The sequence below is a fragment of the Ornithorhynchus anatinus genome, chromosome X3 (assembly GCF_004115215.2).
Source record: "Ornithorhynchus anatinus isolate Pmale09 chromosome X3, mOrnAna1.pri.v4, whole genome shotgun sequence".
NCBI lineage: Eukaryota > Metazoa > Chordata > Mammalia > Monotremata > Ornithorhynchidae > Ornithorhynchus > Ornithorhynchus anatinus.
The window spans coordinates 22,983,355-23,002,294 of NC_041751.1; the positions used below are offsets into that span (position 1 = coordinate 22,983,355).

General features: G+C 63.2%; 1 protein-coding gene across 1 annotated transcript in view; it reads right to left on the minus strand.

The window, feature by feature from the left end:
- Window positions 1-16,766, minus strand: part of DENND4C (DENN domain containing 4C) — a gene marked incomplete at its 5' end in the record, with an annotated part of 30,566 nt that extends 13,800 nt beyond the window's left edge. Inside the window, 8 exons of the mRNA XM_029053645.2 lie at window positions 628-820; window positions 1,110-1,292; window positions 5,410-5,585; window positions 7,569-7,678; window positions 8,072-8,249; window positions 9,741-10,897; window positions 14,439-14,579; window positions 16,577-16,766. Coding sequence (XP_028909478.2) covers window positions 628-820; window positions 1,110-1,292; window positions 5,410-5,585; window positions 7,569-7,678; window positions 8,072-8,249; window positions 9,741-10,897; window positions 14,439-14,579; window positions 16,577-16,766 — 2,328 coding nt within the window. The remainder of the gene's footprint in view (window positions 1-627; window positions 821-1,109; window positions 1,293-5,409; window positions 5,586-7,568; window positions 7,679-8,071; window positions 8,250-9,740; window positions 10,898-14,438; window positions 14,580-16,576) is intronic.
- Between the last annotated feature and the right edge of the window lie 2,174 nt (window positions 16,767-18,940).

Genomic DNA, 18,940 nt, shown 5'->3' on the forward strand with positions numbered 1-18,940 from the left:
TCCCGGCCTTTGGCTCGAGACGGAAACCGTCCGTCCGATCACGCGTCTACCCCAACACCGAGGTGGCTCACGGGAAGGTTGGCACACCTAGGCGGTCGGTACCGTAAGCGGTGATTATCATAAACCGGCTCTTTTAGATTTCACCCATCTCCTATGTGTAGCACAGGCTGGAACTTCAGATTAGACCGTGAGCCCGTCAGTGGGCGGGGACCGTCTCCATCTGTTGCCCATCGATACGTTCCAAGCGCTCACTACAGTGCTCTGCACACAGTAAGCGCCCAATAAATACCATCGGACGAACGAATGAACTTCACGACGTCCGTGTGCGCCGCTTGTCTTTTTTTCACCATACCCCGCTTCACCTCTGCCGCTCACGCGTACCATTTCAGTTCAGCGGTTCTAGGGATCGCTTGGGAGAGCACCCAAGCGGATCACTGTGGCGAAACGGGATAGAAAACGAGTGACCCGTGGGTACGTTCGGAGAAGACGTCCGGACGTGGCGCGGGCCATCAGATATAAGGGCGACTCGTCTACGAGCGCACGATACCCGGGGACCGCTATACCCCGTCGACCGACGGCCTCAGGTGAACGTTCGACAGGCTCGCTGGGTTCTCCGTTCCAACTCACCACGACTTCCTGCAAACTGTTAGGAAGGCTAACCGTTGAAATGCCATGGAACGGCTGCTGCGAGAAATCGATGTTTTGCAGAGGCCCTCCGACGCTGTGACTTCGCGTCAGAGACACCCCTCGCCTGGAGAAACTGTTAGCCACGGACAGAGTCTTCACGGCTGCGGGGACTTCGCTGTCCGCTGCTGATTTCCTGCTTGGAACAAGGAGAGAGAGAGAATAACGTTCGAGATCGAGAACACGCTTCCTTTCTCCCGTGATCGTCTTCCCCTGCGATCGCGTCCTCCCACGGGGTCGACGGCTCGTTCCTCCCCCTCCGCAAGACGGTCGGAATTAGACTCCTCTGCCCCCGTAAAAGCAACGCGGCGGTTCCTCGGATCAGAGTAACCCGACGGGGGTTTGTGGAACGCGGCGCCGGAAGAACGTTCACGGTAAACCGAACGGACCCTCTACAAACCGCCCCCGCTCCCGGCGTCCGATACCTCGGTTCATCCGCGGAACCGGTCCCTTCGGCTGCGTCTCGACTGCGCTTCGTGAAATCTTCCGAACGGGTCAAATCTGGATCGGCGGGAGCGGGCAGAGGCTTGGGTTCCAGGGGACCGACCGCTAACGGAACGCTACCGCTGTGCAGGCTGTCACCAGAAGCGCTTGGTTTCAGGAAAAAGCTAGGTAAGACGACGAGAGAGAGGGGGAAAAAGGTTTTAAGCACTTAAAAAAAAACCCAAAAAAACAAACAAAAAAAAAACAACACCCCCAAACCCACACACGGACGGTAAAAGAACACGAACCTCCCTCCCCCCAACCTCACCATCGGGGATACCCCGACCTCCTACTTCCCCTCCTGTCGAAACAGTTCATCGCCAATAGGCAGAGAGCTCGGAGAAGACGCTGCCGCTCGGGACCGCGGACGCGCCTCTGCCCTGAGGTTTCAAAACCGAGAAGCCGAGTGGAGGGATCGACTAACGGTGCTAGGGGTTGGCGCGGAGCCACCCGGCGCTCTCTCTCTTCGGGGCCGAGTCACGGTCGCGCTGGGGCACCGCTGGGGCAGTCGGGGAGTAAGAGGGCAGGGGAATACGGCGCTCGGCCAAGCGCAGGCGAAGGCCCCGCTCTGCTGTTTACGGGCGGCGGCCATCGACGGGGCAGACTCCCCTGGCTAGCGAGGCGACCGCCTCCCGATCACGGGGCTACGCGAAGCGAGGGCGCCGGGCCGCCGGCCGGCCGGTGCCGCGGGCCCGAGGGGCCGCCGTTTCCCACCCGCGGCGACCCCGTGGATCTATCTCCCCCGGACCGGCCCGTCTCCCGTCGTGACCCGTAAACCTCGCCGAGGGTCCTTCCGGCGTCGCTGGGACGGTCTCTATCCATCTAGCTGCCCGTCTGCCTCGTCCACGTTTTCCCTGGACTTTCCCCAGCGTGTCGTCTCCACCCCGTGACGGCCAACTCCACCTCGCAGAGTGCCCCAGGTGCTTCTTCTGGCAGAAACCTTCGCCCTCGCCGGCCACGGGGCGCTAGCACCCAGGTCTTCCGACTCCTGGAGCGCCGCCCTTTCCACTGGCCCAGAGAACACGGCTTCGATGAAATCCTACCCGTTTCTTAGAATGAGGGCATCCGGGCCACTGCCCGGAACGCTATTAGACTGGGGGCGAGGTGAAAACTTGAGTCGACGTGCCTCCATTTCCCACAAAGGGGGAAAACGGATTTCAGCTCACCGGGGTTTCGCGGGGCAAAATAAACCAACCGTAGGGGTCTCGTCCGTCCGGAGGCAAACTTTACTTGCTCGGGCGGTTTAACGTTTCCTCACGTGAAGGAACCGCCGTGCGAAACAGGACGCGCGGTGGGTCGGGGCCCCGGATCGTGAAGCCCGGATCCAGTTTGCGCACCTCTGCTCTGCCAGAATACTAGAGGTGAACGTTTCCAATCCGCCACCTCCGGATCTGCCCCCAAGCTCCGGTCCCTCGTGAAAATTCAAAAAAGCCGTCCACGTTTTTAAGGGCCCTCTGCCCCGGTGACTCCCCAGTTCCCAATCTTTGCGCTTTCCAATCTCACCCCTTCCAACTGCACCCGATTCTCCACTCTCCCTCCTCCGACCCCTTAGCTCACATCATTCCCCTGACCCAAAACCTCCTCCCCGGCCCCCAGATCCACCGGCCCGCCCCGTCCTCGAAGCCCACCTCCCCCCCAGAGTTGCCCCCCGCTGACTCCCGTCGCCCCAGATCGCTTCAACCTACCGCCCTGGGAGATACGTTTCGGGCGTACTTTTAATTATTCCGCTATTTCATCCTGGCGCATCTGCCTTACTACCTACCAAAATTTCTACAGGATTTTGTAGGCCTGTCTCCCCCATTAGAACCAACGTAAGCGGCCCCCCCCCCCCCCCCCCGGCCCCCGGCCCCCGGCCCCCGGCCCCCCGTTGGCGAACACACACGTTCTGCTTCTGTCGTGCTCTCCCCAAAGCTTAGCACGGTGCTCCGCACTCAGTAAGCGCTCAGTAAACACCAGCCGTAGTTCACCCCGCATCTCGGCCGAGAACCGGGAGTCGTCTGCCCCAGGTAGACCCGCGCCGCGGTCGAGAGAGAAGCGGCTCTTTCCCACCGGGAGTTCCGTCACGGTCGGGAGATGAACGAAAGCAGCACCGGGCCCTGAGACGGCCACGCTCCCAGGAAATCGCCAGCCCCTTCGCGAAACTGCATTCGGTCCCCGCACTTCCCCACGGGGCCAACCGGAACCGAAAGCCAGTTTACCCCGTGTGGTTCTGATGAGTACGGGCGTCGATAATACGAATAATAATAATAATAATAATTATGACGGTGGTATCTGCTAAGCGCCTACTACGTGCCGAGCGCCGTTCTAAGCGCCGGGGTAGACACGGGGTCGTCGGGTCGTCCCGCGTGGGGCTCACGGTCTTCATCCCCATTTTACAGACGAGGTCACCGAGGCCCCGAGAAGTGAAGTGACACGCCCGCAGTCACACAGCTGACAAATGGCCGAGCCGGGATTTGAACCCATGACCTCTGACTCCAAAGCCCGTGCTCTTTCCACTGAGCCGCGCCGCTTCTCTAAGACCTTGTGTCTTCGCCCGGTGCGGAGGGTTGGGTCCCGGTGAACACGGGTACCCTAGCCCGAACGTCCGCTCGGGGCAGAGAGTTTGGGGCCTTTTCCCCGGGGATTCGGGTTCTGAGGGAAGGGCTCTCGGGCCTTTCGGCGGTATTTTCCGCCAATACCCGAGTCTCCCTGGACTTCCCTTTTTTTTCTCGCCCCCCCCTCCGCCCCCGAGACGGTCTGTGTTCGGTCCCCAGGTCTTTACCAAGCCGGACGAGTCCAGCCATCTGGGCAGCTAAAAAGTCTCTATCTTCACTTAGCTCGGCATTAAGAACTGGCAGGCAGCTGGAGCGATTCGAAAGCCCGCCGAAGCGCACGCGTCCTTGGCCTCTTAACTGCTCACCGACACCTCTACCGGAGGCAGGGGTGCCGTCGCCAGCGGGGCGACGGGGGTGATCGGCCCCATCCGTTCATTCGATCGTATCCGTTGAGCGGCCGCCGTCCGCAGAGCGCCGTGCTAGCGCTCGGCCTCCCCGCGGCCTCCTCTGGACTTCAAGCTCCTCGCGGGCGGGGAACCCGCCCACGGACTCTTCTACACCGTAGTCTTCCACGGGCTCGGTACAGCGGGCTCCGTCCCCGGTAAGCGCTCGGCAAGTACGGTCGATCGGCTCCCGCCTCCCCGTCGGCTCATCCCCGATCCCCGACGACGCCTGAGGTCTTTTCCCGTTGGGGCGGGAGAGACCCCGAACGGTGGCCCTCTAAACCCTCGGCTCCGGGAAGCCCGTCTTCGTCCCCCCGCAATTCCTGCCCCTTTCCGCCCTCCTACCCCAAACGAAACGGCACCTTGGATTCATTCGTTCGTTCCACCGTATTTACCGAGCGCGCGCCGTGTGCGGGACGCCGCATCGAGCAGCCTGGGGGGGGGGGGGGGGGGGGCGGTACGGTTCGGCACCGGAGGGAGGCGATCCCTACCCCGCGACGGGCTCCCGGTCTAGCCGGGGGAGACGGGCCACGAAACCGAACAGGCGGGCAGGCGTCGATACCATCGGGGAGCGAGAGGGAGACGAATCGACCCTCGCTCTCGGCAGTTTCGCTACCTGTCAGAAACCCGCTAAGAGTCCTGCTGAAGCCGGCGGAAGCTGAAAATCCGAACGAGGTCGTCGGCCGTCTGGCAGACCTCTACCGGGCGGGTGAACTCTAGACTGTAAGCTCGCTGGGGGCGGGGAACGGCCCTGTCACACCGCACCCCCCCCCAAGGGCACAGTACGGTGCTCGGCACACAGTAAGCGCTCAATGAACACGACTGACCGATCGACCTCCTTCCTTGACGCCCTGGCAAACCGAGAGCGGGCAGGAATCAGGAGACCGCTTTAAAATCCGTCTCCCTCGAACCGGCGGGGGGGGAGATTGGGGATTTTGGTGGGCGAATGGCAGGGCAAAGGAAAAGCCGGAATTGAAACGTTTTAATGAGATGTCCATCCCCTCGGTTCTATTTATCGCTATGGTTTTCGTCTGTACGTCTGCCCCGATCAGACCGTACGCCCGTCAACGGGCCGGGACCGTCACTGTCCGTTGCCCGTTTGTACGTTCCAAGCGCTTAGTACAGTGCTCTGCACGTCGTAAGCGCTCGGTAAACACTACTGAACGAACGGAAGGTCCACCTCCCCCCCGGGACACTCCCAAGAGGAAGACGTCCGCGTCACGAGTACGCACCCCCGATTTCCAGGCCCGGTTTCGAATACTGACCTCGCAGATCCGCGGAAGTCTTTAAACTCTACGTTGAGAAGAGGTAAGAAGGTGCTTTTACAGAACGGACACGTCGTGTTCAGGTTGGAATCGTCGGCGGCCCATCCGGCCATGATCTCCTCGTCGTAAACCAGAGCGCCGCAGGATCGACACTGAGAACAGCTTGACATCAAGACCTAGAACGACAAGGCAAACACCTGAAGCGCCTCTGCCGTCTCGACGAACCACCTTCCTTTCCATTTCGCCGGCATCATTCCACGGGGAGTACTGAGGTCTGGAACTCCAATACGCAGTCTCTAGATCTTCAGTACGGGAAAGGAACCTAGCGGTGCGTCAGAGGTCAGGTGCCAGCTTCTACATCCCCATCGACAGCTACAAAAAACGAAGGCTGGAAACAGAAAAATGCAGCACGGCGACTCCTGCCCCGCCTCATTTCTCGGGCGACAAGTGAAGGAAAGAATCACAGGACGCGTCCGCTGACAGTGCGCGACACGGTATCTGCAAAGGCTCCTCTCCTCGGGTGGGTATCCTCCTCTGCCGGCGCCGCCTTACGCTGTCGCGTCCGGCCCAGGACGCCCCGCCTCCGTCTGCGGCGGCCGGAGAACCCCGGGAGCCGGTCCAATGTTCGAGATCAAATTTTCGGCTCGCTTCTGCGCCCCACACCGAGCAGCAGCCGCACGACACCTGCTGCTGAACTGTACTTCCCAAGCGCTCAGCAGGGTGCCCCGCGCGCCGTACGCGCTCCAGAAATACGACCGAATGAACGAATGCCACAGATACTCCATCCCGTTCTCAAAACTCTCAAGACCCATTCTAACCCCGGCGGCTCTGCCCCTTGGCAGCCGGGAGACTCCGGGCGAGTCACTTCACGTCTCTGCGCCTCGGTCACCTCATCCGGAAAATGGGGAGTAAGACCGGGAGCCCCAGGCGGGACAACCTTCTACCTACCCCAGTGCTTCAAACGGTGCTTGGCACAGAGTAAGCGCTTAATAAATACCCCCCCCCCCCCAAAAAGCCAACCCTCACAAAAAATGCCCATCACGCTGGATGGTACTGATTAAATTCACGCAGCGTGACTGGAAACGACTCCTGTTGAAGAAGCCTAGTTTGCGAGCCCTGTGTGAGGAGCAGGGCTTACTACCTACCACAAAAGCTAGAAAAAACAATTGACAATTAATAGCTGTTAATCTCGTCTGGGGTGGAAAGGAGCGATCCGCTCACGAGCATCTCAGAATTTATTCTAAACTACGGAAACGAGAATACAGAGGAATTCGGTGGGCCGAATTCACCTTTTTTTTTTTAAAAATAAATAAATAAATAAATAAATAAATTCAATAAATAAATTCAATAAATGAAACATGGTACGTGTTAGGCGCTCACTGTCCCTGTCCCGGTCTGGATCCCCGTTTTACACCTTAGGCATACGCGGCACAGAGAGGTGTCTGGCCCAAGGTCACGCAGCGGACACGTGAGGGAGCCGGGATTAGGACCCGGGTCCTTCCGACTCCCAAGGCCCCCGCCCCATCCACTGGGCCAGGCTGCCCCACACGGGACTCCAGGTCCGCATCCCCGTTTCGCAGACGAGGTCCCTGAGGCACCGAGAAGCGGAGTGACTCGCCCGGGGTCAGGCAGCAGACAAGCGGCCAGAGTGAGGGTTAGAAGCCAGGTCCCTCCGACCGGCGAGCCCGTGCTTCTCAGCTCCTCGATGCCCGCGGACCCCACTTTCGAATCGACGCAACGGGCACGTCGACCCCGGCGCCCCCGCCGCCCCGCTGTTCCGGGCGCTTCCAGTTTACTCGGGCTCGGGTTTCTTCAGGCGGGTTCCCAGGAGGTCCGGGGCCCTCGCCTCGGGTAAGCCCGAAGCGTTCGCTCGGGCGAGAGCGGCCGCGGCGAGAAGAGACGGGGCTCAGTTTAGCGTACCCGCTGGTCTGTTAACGAGGCTCCCCGGGTCCAGCTGGCCGGCTCTTCGGGACACGGGGAGTCCGGGAGAAAGAGCCGGCGTGCCCTTTCAGAAACGCTTCTCTACAATTCCCATTCTCTTAAAACTCTACTCCAACCGTCTACTCGTTTTGTTTGCTTTCCGTTTCCCGTGGCTTAAACGAGAACGATACCGACATCCCGGCCTCGGTCACCCGACCGCCCACACGGCGGAATTTTACCTCCATTGCACAATTCTGGTATATGCTGGACATGCTGGTGTTTTGAGAAGAACCGTGGTCTAACTTCTCAAACTCCGGGCTCTTCATGCCTCTTGGCAACGGGACTTCACCTGAGGAGAAGAAATGGTGAGAACCGAAAACGAGAGTAACGCTCGTCTGGACACTGCGGTCCCACGCCTTATCGGTTCGCTAGACGCCGTCTTTAAAACGGCCCCCGGGGTGCTGCATCAGACCTCGAGTTGGGCCCGGCGGGCCACGGACGGCGGACACCTCACCGCGAGCGATTCGAAACCGCGTTCGGGCTTCGGGAGGCCAGTCCAAAGCATCTACGCCTCGGGTAAAAAGAATCGGCGGACCGTCTAAGTAATCGTGGGGCTCGGGTCCCGCTGGAACAGAGGCTGTAATCTTGGAGCAAGGGCCCCTCACGGGAAAATAAAACCAGTTCCGATTTACCGGGGGGGGGGGGGGAGAAACAGCACTCCTTTTGGAGTCCTTCTCCGTACCCGTGGGGAAGTGCAGTTTGCTGGCATCTCCGCTGCTGCCGCTGCTGCCAAGGCTGGTGTTGCTCTGTGTGAGTTCGCTGGCGGCCAATCCTTGGATACTTCCTCTTGAGAGCGGACGATCTCCCAGAACGTGGTCTTCAAACCCGGTGGGGAAGCTGTAATCTTTACCGGTTTCTTCCTTCAAGTTAAACAGAGTCACGCACGTCAGGATTTCCGGACGGATGCCTCTCTTGCCGTGACTCCGACCTCCACCCGTCAGATCCGCCGCCGGTCTCTAGACCCTAAGCTCCTTGGGGGCGGGGTCCGTGGCCGCCAGCTCTGCGGGGCCGTACGGCGCCCTGCCCGGGGTAAGCACTCGACGAACACCTCCGAGGACGGCGGTCACTCGGGCCGGTCTGGAGCCTTCCCCCTCCGCGAGCCGAAATCTCCAGGGAACCCCCGCCCCTCCCCCCCGAGACTGTCACTCCTTTACTCCTCCTCCTCCTTCTACGACTCTTTGTACCCGCCATCAGCCCCTGTGCTTCCACTTCCTCCCCGTAAGGCTCTGCGCGTCTCCGACCTCTCTCCTGGGGGGGGGGGGGGGCCTCGGTCTCCGGTGGGCGTCCCGAAAGAAGCCTACGCTTTGTCTCCTTGGTCGTACTCTTTATTCCTCCGGATGCTTTGGCTCTCTAAATCCGGACGACCCTCGGGATTATCATTTTGCCACTTCTCAGTCTTTCCCAGGCTTCAACGCCCTCCCCCCCCACCCCCACCGCCCCCCGCCATATATCCCTGCCCCGGATGCACCACCTCTACCCGGGCGAGCTCCCTCTCCGTACCCCCGGGGCCAAGTCATCCTGTGTTTCCCTGGATCGGCCTCCGTTTTCCAATTCGCTCACCGACCCGCCTCCCCTCAGTCGAAGACTGGAACTTCCGCCCCCCCCCCCCCCCCCCCACGAAGCCCTCCTCGAGTAACGAGTAAGTGGAAACGCGGTGGAATTCCTGCCTCGCCCGCAGCCAGGAGTCCCCCCCGCTCTTTCCGAAGGCGGCGCCGCAAGTCAGGCATAAAGAGTAGAACGCCAAGAGGGCCGCGGTCCTACCCCATACGGTTTCGGACGTTTCGAGTCCTGCGCTCGGGCGCGACCGCGTTACGCCGCGCACCGGGACTGGCGTCGCCTCAAGGCGGAACCGTACCTTTTTCCGCCCGCCGCCCGCGGGCTCCTCCCCCGGGGGCCGGGATAAAAGTCACCTCAAGAGAAAGACTGACCCTCTTCCCCGGAACTCACGGATGAGGTCAGACTGAAGCCCACCTAAGACGCCTGGACTTGGTCCCGCTCACCCGCCTGACCGCTCCTTCCGTTTCGCCCTCCGTCCTACGAAACCTCCAAAATCCAGACCGATTTCGGAGCGCCTCTCTCCCGCCGGCTGCTCGGCAGCGTGAAAACCCACCGCCGCACCCGTGCGGGCACAGGCGGCTTTTTCCGGGCTCCAGAGATCTCACCGTTGGTCTTTTACGAAAGGCAAAAAAAAGCCCGAATCCCGAACCCAGAGGAAGGCTCCACGCCTTTAAGGACCGGTCAGCCTCACCCGGCTTGACGAGGAAGCTCAGGAAGGTCACGGACGCAGAGGGGACACGGGCTAGGGTCTCGGGAGCGTCGATCGCTTTCGGGACGCGAAAGCCCGGGCTTACCTCGTCGTCCGAGTAGTTATAGGCAGAGGCCACGGCGCCCCACACCTTACTGGCTACCGTAGCCGCTTGCTTCATCCCCGACTTCAGAACGTCCATCTTGGGTCCAGACAGTATATTATCCAACTTCAGGCCCGACAGAGACGTCACCACGGAGCCCAGCGATCCGTGCTGGGTGGACCGCACGAGCGCCGTCAGAGACGTCGAGCGCTCTTTGTGGGGGCGCCCGGGGGTCGGCTGCTTGGGGGGCCCGGCGAGAGCTTTCGATCCGGACGCCAGAGACGGGCTCTCGAAGCGGTCGTCCTCCTCCCGGTCTGGGGGACCGTGATCCAGGGGGAGGCTGGATCGCCTCTCCGAAGGATGAACCGGGGCGCCGGAGGCTGCGGACTCTCTGTTCTCCTGCTTGTGCAGTTCCATGCTGGAAGACTTGCTACCCAGGGGGCTTTTCAGATTCATATAGCTCTCGATCTCATCCGCCAGGTTCCGTGCCACAACGGGAGACAGCGTCTTCTCTTCGGGCTCCGGGCCTCTGTCCTCCGCGCCTCCGGCGAGCAGGGACAGAGGGTCCAGCCCGGTTTCGACGTCTTCCCTCTCGACGGGTCGGGCCACGCTATACGGGCTATTTCTCTTGTCGCCCGAGTCTCTGGAGTCGGCTCGCGGGCGCCCGGCCTGACCTGCGGCCCGAGGCGCGCTCTGCGCGTCCTCTGCTTCCGCCGTCCCGGCCGCGCCGTCGGCGGCCGCCGCCTCTGCGTGCTCTTGCCCTTCCTCGAGCATCTCCAACACCGGCGACGCCCGGTACTCGGCTTCCCGAGCACCTTCCGTCGCGTGAGGCCCGGCGGGACCCGGCTGGCAGCCTGGGCCGTCGAGACCCTGGGTCCTGCGGCTGTGGAGGGCGGGGGGCTTCGTGGAGGACAGGGCCGCGGTGAGGATCTTGGCGTCCGCGCCCATCATCATCGCCATTTCGCTGCAATTCAAGTCCAGGCTACCCTTTTTCAGCAGCATCCCCGCTCGGCTTTCGGAGCTAAAGCTACAGCTTCTCTCCGAGAAATGCTTCTGCCGTTTTTGTCCCTTTTCGCCGGCAGCCTTGGGACCGCTATCGTCGGCGAACGCTGCCTCTTCGCTGGACTCCTGAGCCGAGAACAGCGGACCGGGTGCGCTGCCTGAAATGGAAAAGGCGCGGCAACGTTACCATTTTTCTCCCGTCTTTGACTCGGGTTTCCCTTCTCGAACGCGGGCCTGAGATCCAGGAAGGTCCCAGGTGGGACGTCCGGATCTTTATTGGAAACCGCCTACCGAGGCTGACCGGAGGCCCGGGGGGCCCTGGCCCGGCAGACCACGAGCCTAATGCTCTGACGACGGCGCAGGGGAGCCCGGGCTGAGCTCCCAACCAACAGTAGAGGATGGCGGTTGGTTCTCTCTCTCTCTCTCTCTCTCTCTCTCGGGGCAGAGAGCAGCTCCGAAGTCTGCAGGGAGCCACCTCGGGACTGGGGCGGCGGCCCCCTTCCCAACCACCGTCCCCGGAGCCGAGGGCGGGCGGGCGAAGTCGCTGCTTACTGTGGTCGCGTACTCTCCCGAGTGCTCGGGACAGCGCTCCGCACCCGGTAGGTGCCCGCCAAGTACGGGTGAACGGCCGGCCGGACGAACCCTCCCCCCTCGGCCCCCAGGTCCAGCGTGGACGAGAAGGGCCCCTGGCCCGTCTGGGAGCCACGGCGGCCCCGCGGCTTTGCGGCGGGAGGGCGGCCGACCCCACGGCGGGATAGGCAGCCCGACCGTGGCCGCTGCCGGAGACGGGCCGCCGCGGGAGCGACGCCGTCAACCCGCCGGCTCCGGGGGACGTGGGCCGGACGCGACGGGGTCGTGGCTTCGCCCCAAAAGGAGCAGGCGGGGAGGCGGGGGGCGGGCGGCGGGCAAAGCCAGCGCGATCCCAAATGAGGATTCAGCCCCTCGTCTCCCTCCCCCTTAGACCGCGAGCCCCGGGTGAGACGGGGACTCCGTCCAACCGGACCGTCTTCCCAACTACACGTTTACTCGTTCCGATGTCCGTCTCCCCCCTTACGGGCCGGCAGCCCGCTGCGGACGGGGATCGTCTCCCTTTACTGCTCAGTCGTACCTCCCAAGCTCCGCACGCGGTTAAGCGCTCGATAAACGCGGCCGAAGGCACGGACGAGCGAGCGGAATCCGTTTAACGTAGCGTCTGCTTGTGCGCGCGCAGTGGACGGAGGATCCCGCGTAAGAGACAGATTTAGAAGGCCTCTCTGGCTTGCGCCTTGGGAACCGACGACTCCTTCCGTTTTTTTATTCTTTCGCTCCCAGACTCTTCTGGAGGGAAATCAATTTCTGTCACCGAGTAAGGCGATGAAACCGACAGCCCGCCAGGACTGGTCTCTTTCATTGGCTGCTCAGATAGGATTAAATGACCCCAAGGGAGCGTCATACTAAGAAAGCGGTGCGTCTGTCTTCCCGGCCGGGAACCAGTGAGAAAGATTCGTTTCCAACGTCCCGTCTCTGAGACCAGATACCGGATGCCACACCGAACACGGCGAGACCTAAGACCAAAATACGGCAGCGGGAACCGAAACGGCCGCCGAATCCGAGCCCGAGGGCTCCCCGCCCGCTCTCTTCTCGGTATCCTCCACACGGTCCGCCTGACGGTCTGCGGAGGGGAGGTCCCAAACACCTCACTCCCCCGCCTGTGCCCGAAAACACGATCGATCGGCGGTACTGATCGAGCGCTTACCCGGGGCAGAGCACCGAACCGAACGCTCGGGAGAATGCAACGGAATTAACGGGGACGTTCCCGGCCCGTAACGGGGGAAGACGCGCATTGGCAGGAGTGAATAGATTCTAATCTATCGTTGAAAAGAGAGGTCCACAAGCGCTTCGGGGTCGGGGGAGACGAGGGAGGCCACGAGGCTTCAACGGAAGCTTTTGGGGGAAGAGCGGGGACTTAAAGATCCGGAGAGAAGTTACGGAGCCAACTCTGGGGTAAGGAGAAGTATCTCATTAGCTACCCCAGTAGAAGAGTGGGGGATCGACCGACCGCCCTCTAAGGAACTAGCCCGTATTCAAGCGACGACAGTGAAACCCAGAGATCCCTCGCGTACGTCGGGGGGGGGGGGGGGGGGGGGGGGGGGGGGCGTAAAGCGAAAACGCTCACTACGGGAGCCGTATTTAGCTCTCGGATTACCCGGGACCGAAAGGAAGATCCCCTTCCGAGACGTCTACCTAGGTCAACGTGGCGATCGGCTTTCGTTCTTAATTTGGCTAGACCGTACGGCGATCGTTAATCGCGCGTCCCGAGACCGGGATTTCAAAGTACCGGGGAGAATTTTCCACCTCTTCCAAGGAGGTCGGGGCTTTTAATTTGAGTAAAGAGACCCTTAAAACCACGAAAGATCAGGCTCCGTGGCGGTCGCGTGTGTCGACGCCGGCAAGGTCACGCAGGCGGGCCCGTGAGAGAGCCGGGATAAGATCCCAGATGCCCCGCGGAGGAGGACGTGACGGCGAGACGGCGACCGAGGGGGGCCGTGTACCTTTTCGTTCCCCGGGTACCTCCGTCTCTGTCTACGGGGCGGGGGGGGGGGGGGGGACGGGACACAGAGAGAGCGAGCTAAACCTGCCTCGGATACCTCGCGGCCCCTCTCCGACGTCTCGGGTAAACACCTGGGGGTACAGGCAGGCGAAGAAATAACCCCACTTTGACCCCCGCTTCCGGGCAGAACGCCGCGTAGCTGCCAACCCCCCGGGAGTTACGCCACCCGAGAGGAACATCTCCCGCTGCGGGAGGAGAACTCGATCCTCCCCCCTCAGGACACCACGAGACAAAAACCCCACCCCCATTTCCAATCTCGGCGAGTCCCCTCGCCTCGCCCGCCCAGACCCCCAGCTCGGGCTAACGCGGCTGGCGAGGGTCACCGAGCTTCCGGGCACATCTAGCCGCACTGCAACAGGCTCGGTGCGACTGAACGAAACCGTCCGGGCAATCGCCGCGCGAGCCATTAGACGCGGGGAACGCTAGGAAGCTGGAAGAGGTGAGCGAAAGGGGGCACGTCGTCGCCCGAGAGCTCGTCGGCACAGTCCCCCGCGCAAAAACGCCACCGCCCGACCGACGGACCGATGCACGAGAAGCAGCACGGCTCGGTGGAAAGAGGGCGGGCTTAGGAGCCAGAGGTCGCGCGGGTTCTAATCCCGGCTCCGCCACCCGTCGGCTGGGTGGCTCTGGGCGAGTCACTTCACTTCCCGGTGCCTCGGTCACCTCGTCTGTAAAATGGGGATTAAGACCGGGAGCCTCACGTGGGACAACCTGATTGCCCCGTATCGAACAGTGCTCGGCACGCGGTAAGCGCTCAGCGAATGCCAACGTTACCGTCACCGCTAAATATCGGGACCGGCGTCGGGGGGGGGGGGGGGGGGGGGTCAAGGACTGGGGCTCCCCGGCGCTGGCCCGGTTCGACGGGCTTCCCGTACTCGGCGGCCGACCGACGCTCGGGGGGGGGGGGGGCCCGGAACGATTCCCTTCTCCCACCGGCAACCTTCAGCCGGGCCCCCCATCCGGTTCAACATCTCCGGCCCTCGCTCCGTCTACCGGTCCCGTGGGCCGACCGGACCGTTCGGCCCCGCCGGTTAAATGCGGGGCCGAGGACCGAGCACCTCCGCGCTCCCCGAAATGCCCCGGGCCGGGCCAGATGCGCCGCGACTTACCGGAACTGTTCTTCCTACCGTCGAAGATCCCGGACGGAACTCTGACGATACTGCTCCCCAAGGGGGGCGGGTCGGCGGGATCGAGAAGCTCCGCGCCGGGTCGATTCTGTTTCTCCGCAAGATCGGTGACCTCGCAGGTCTCTGAAGAGAGAAACCGGCATCACCGACCGCTCCTGCGGAAGGACGGGAGACGCCGGCGGCCCCCAGGCCGGCGGCGCGCGCGCCCCCCCCCCCCCCCCCCCCGCCGCCCCCCCGGCCTTCGGGCGACCCTCCGAGGCGAGCGCGTCTCCAAGCCTGATATCTCGGCGACGGACGGCGTCCGAGACCGAGTCCCGCTGGCTCCGCGCGAGGCACGGTAGGAGAGGAAGGTGACCCGGGGAGCGGCGTGTGACGCAGATACGGGCGAGCCGGGGAAGCGGCCCGGCGTGGCGGGCGGGGCCCGGGCGTCAGAAGGCCGCGAGCGCCCATCCCGGCTCGGCCGCCCTTCGGCTGTCCGACCTCGGGCCGGTCGCTTCACCTCTCCGTGCCTCGGTTACCTCATCTGGAAAACGGCGATTATCCGTGAGCCCCGTGGGGGACGGGGACCTCGGCCAACCCGATTCGCTCGGATCCACCCCGGCGCCCAGCGGTCACTCGTTCGGGCATCCGTTCGACCCCGCGCGGAGCGCTGTACCGAGCGCTCGGAGAGTACGATTCGGTCCCTGCCCAACGGCGGGCCCACGGACCGGAGGCCGGGGAGAACGGTGGCATCCGTCGAGCGCTTACCACGTCCTAAGCGCCGGGGTAGCCACGAGGCCGTCGGGTCGCCCCGCGGGGGGCTCGCGGTCTGCATCCCCGTCTTACAGACGGGGCAACGCGAGAGACAGAGAGGTCAAGCGACTCGTCCCAAGTCACGCGGCCGCGAAGCGGCGGAGCCGGGATTAGAACCCCCGACCTCTGACGCCCGGGCTCTTTCCGCCGGGCCGCGCCGCTCGTCACCGTTTGCCGAGTAAACCCTCGCTCCCGTCGGCAACGGGCAGCGGCCAGAGGGACCGACGAGATGCCGCCGCTGAACGAGAGGAGTCTTGCGTGTGTCTTTTCCGTTCTGTCACCGTTTAAAGACCGCGTACCCCCTTCACTGGCCATATTCCGGGCAGTCCCGGCCACCGTGCCCGAGGGCCACGTCAGAGCCGGAGGAGGCGCGGAGAGGGGCAGCCGAGGCGCTCCAAAGGAACGGGAAGACCGAGAGGCCGGAAGAGCCACGATCCCGCCGTCTGGCAAGAGACGGGGGCGAGGGGGGACGGGACCGAGGTGCGAAAATCATCACCCGGGTGGACGGGGAGGACAGAGAATCGAGATTCACTGCATTTTACAATACCGGGAGGCGTGGATCACCCACCGGGGCTCTTCGTTAACGTCGATGACGGCGCCTAAGCCCTTATCACGTTCCGAGCACTGGGGCGGCCACGGGACGGGCGGGTCGGACGCGGGCCGTGTCCCGCGCGGGGCTGACGGCCTAGGCAGGTGGCGGGTTCGTAACGGACCCCCAAAACGCCCCCCAAAACCGAAAACCGTTTCTTCTCCCCGCAAGGAGCGGGCCAGACGGAATCCGCCAGCCCGGGATATCGGTAGGGGCAGATGAGAGCGGCAGATTCGAGAGGGGTTCGGATAGACTGGCGGCTCTCTTAAGGGTTTCTGAGGCGGAGGTCCGGGACGCCGAGAGAGGGCAAGCTCCCCGGGTCAGGCCAAACGTCTCCGGCCGTCAGAATCGACGTCCGAAAGGGCAGCCGCCTCACGGGGCTTCTCCGACTATCCGGTCGCTACCGAGGCGGACGGAGGTCTAAGGCCGGACGGGCCGTCGATGGGACCCCGTCGGCACGCTCCTTACGTTTCGCCATCGATCGGCGGCACCTACTGAGCGCTTCCACCGGACTGGACGCTCGGGGAAGCGCGATATGAGAGACCCGGTCGAGCGACACCCGCCCCCGAGGGGCTGGCAGCCCCACGGGAGGACCTCGGAGTCTACGGGAGATACGGACGCCTTCCCCTTCTCGATTCCTTAGGGGCCGGGGAGGCGGCAATCCCTCGAATCCGCTCGCGAAGGGTCCCCGTCGGGTGTGGGGCTTCACGTTTAAATCCGGCAAACGGCAATACTCGACCTTCCATCTGGGATTCGGTTTCGGAGGCCGAGACTCTCTCCACTCGCGCTTCGGGGCCGCGGAGGCCGTCTCCGTCCTCCCGTACGAGTTCATCCTTAGAGCCGTAGCCTTGGTCAGACTGACCGCCTGTGGACAAGGAAAGGGTCCGTCGACTGATTTGTCTCGGCACCTCCGAAACATACGTGATACGTTTTTTTTTTTTTTTTTAAAAAAAAAAAAAAAAAGATTCATTCATCTGCACCACAATTAAGTTTCAAAAGAACGTTCTGGGGTGGGAGGAAGGAGCACGTAGGGGTGAGGGAAGAAATGGGGAAAAAAAACAGACAGCAAAAAACCAGCCACACCAAACGAAGCCCGTTTCACGTCCGTGACGCGCTAACCGTCCGTTTCTGAATTTGCCGCGACGGCCTAACCTCCGGGGGCACGTGATGCAGAGAAGCAGATCTGATCCGGATAATAGCTCTCGATGGAGAACGCGCAGCAAGAGAACGTGCGCCGAAGCACACGTGGGAAACCCGCCCCCTCCCCGCCCGGGGGCCCCCGCTCCTGCCCGAACTGGGAAGTTCCCATTTTATCCATCTGCTTTCTCTCCGCATTTAAGCCCGCAACCAGCCCGGAGCCCTCACCCCTTAGAGAGCGAAGAGCCGCCCCCCGCCCCGGGTCCGATCACTTCAGTAGAAGTTCGGGAGCCAAGCCCGCATGGCCGTGACGCCCGGAACGAAGCTCGCCACGGCGACTTCAGGGGGCGGGCCCGACCCACCGGCCGCCTCGACGGACGCCGGGCCGCTCGCGGCCGGTTCGCTCCGAGCGGCCCGCGGGGCGGCCGGTCGGGGCGGCCCTCGCCCGAGCGGCCTCGGCTCCGGGGGAAGGCGGCCCGGCCGCTCCGCGCACGGTAGGCGCCGCGTGAATCCGACCCACTCGGCGGACCGACGCCGAGGGGCTCGATGGGAACCCGCCGCGCCAGGGTATGGGCCCAGCCCGAACCCGTGAATCCCGGACCCGTTCCGGGTCGGGCCGCGCCACGGCGCCGCCGAGCCCGGCCCGGGTTCCGCCCCATCTGTCTCGGCGCTGACCCGGGCCGGCCCCTCGGGCCGTCACGGGTCCACGCGGGGCTCGGGCCCGGGACGGCCGGAGGATCCCCGGTGCCCGGGGGGGGGGGGGCGGCGGCGAGCCGAGAGCCGGCCCTCCTCTAGCGCGGGAGTAGTTGGGATCGGATGAAATCGGAATGAATTTACCGGTCCCAATCGGAGCCCCGTGCTCCCCCTCCGTTTTCGGTTGGAAAATCAAATCCGCTCCCTTCCTGCACGGTGACCCTAACGGCCGGGCCCCTTCCCGTTCTCGCAGAAATCCCCGCTTAGAGACGAACGGTCGGAACCGCCGCCGCGCTCCGATGGGGCCTCCCCGTAAACCCGCACGCGGCGGGGCTCCCCGGGTCCCAGGAGGGTGACCTGGCGGGCCAGAGGATTTCTGCAGATCGTCTCCGAGAGACGGAGTCTCGGAGGGCGGTCCCTGAACCGGACGACGGATCTGGTCCGGAGCCCGGTCCGGAGCCCGGGGTGGCTACTCTCTCTCCGTCTGCTCCTGAAGAGCGAGGCGTTTACTTAAGGGACGTCCTACGTCCGGTGATCGCGTGAGCGCCGACGGAGAAGCGTGGACGGCCACGGCGGTCTCGCGCCCGCCGGCCTGGGCTTGTGAAACGCCTCCGGGGGGCGGCCGCCCGACGAGACCGCCCCCGGCGCCACCGACCGCACGGCCCCGAACCGTGACCGGAGCCTCGCTCCGGTTCAACGGGGCGGGGTTCTCGTAATAAGCTCATCCTCGGGATCTGGCCGTTCCCGCTCGGGCGGTGGGTCTTCCCTCGACGGAAACGGCTCCCCCAACCCTTTTAGGTCAGCACGGTTTTAACCTAAGAAACACAAAATTACCTGCGGCGGTTAACATTCAAGAGCAGAACGAATGCACGCTCGCATCCAAGGCTCCCCGTCACACAAGTCTGTCTGCACCCCACACCGTGACAGCCAAGGACAAATGCGGCACCAAGAGACGGCACAGAGCAAAAAGCGGAGCAACAGAGAGCGGAGAAAAGGAAACTTCGGTCACCGAGACGAGCAAATCGGATGGAGGACGGGAATTCGACTCGGGATTCTCTAAGAAAAAGCTTGAGATAGTCTTAAAAATGAAAGGGGAGGAAACGTGCCGCAGACATACCCCTGCATCGTACGCGGAGCTAGATCGTGCAATCGTCTCAGGTTTACCGGGAGGGAAGTTGATGAGACACGTTCGGTTCGGGGAACGTCTCCAATAACTAACTCTGGGGCGTGGTGAACACACACACGCACGCACGCACGCGCACGCACACTCAGA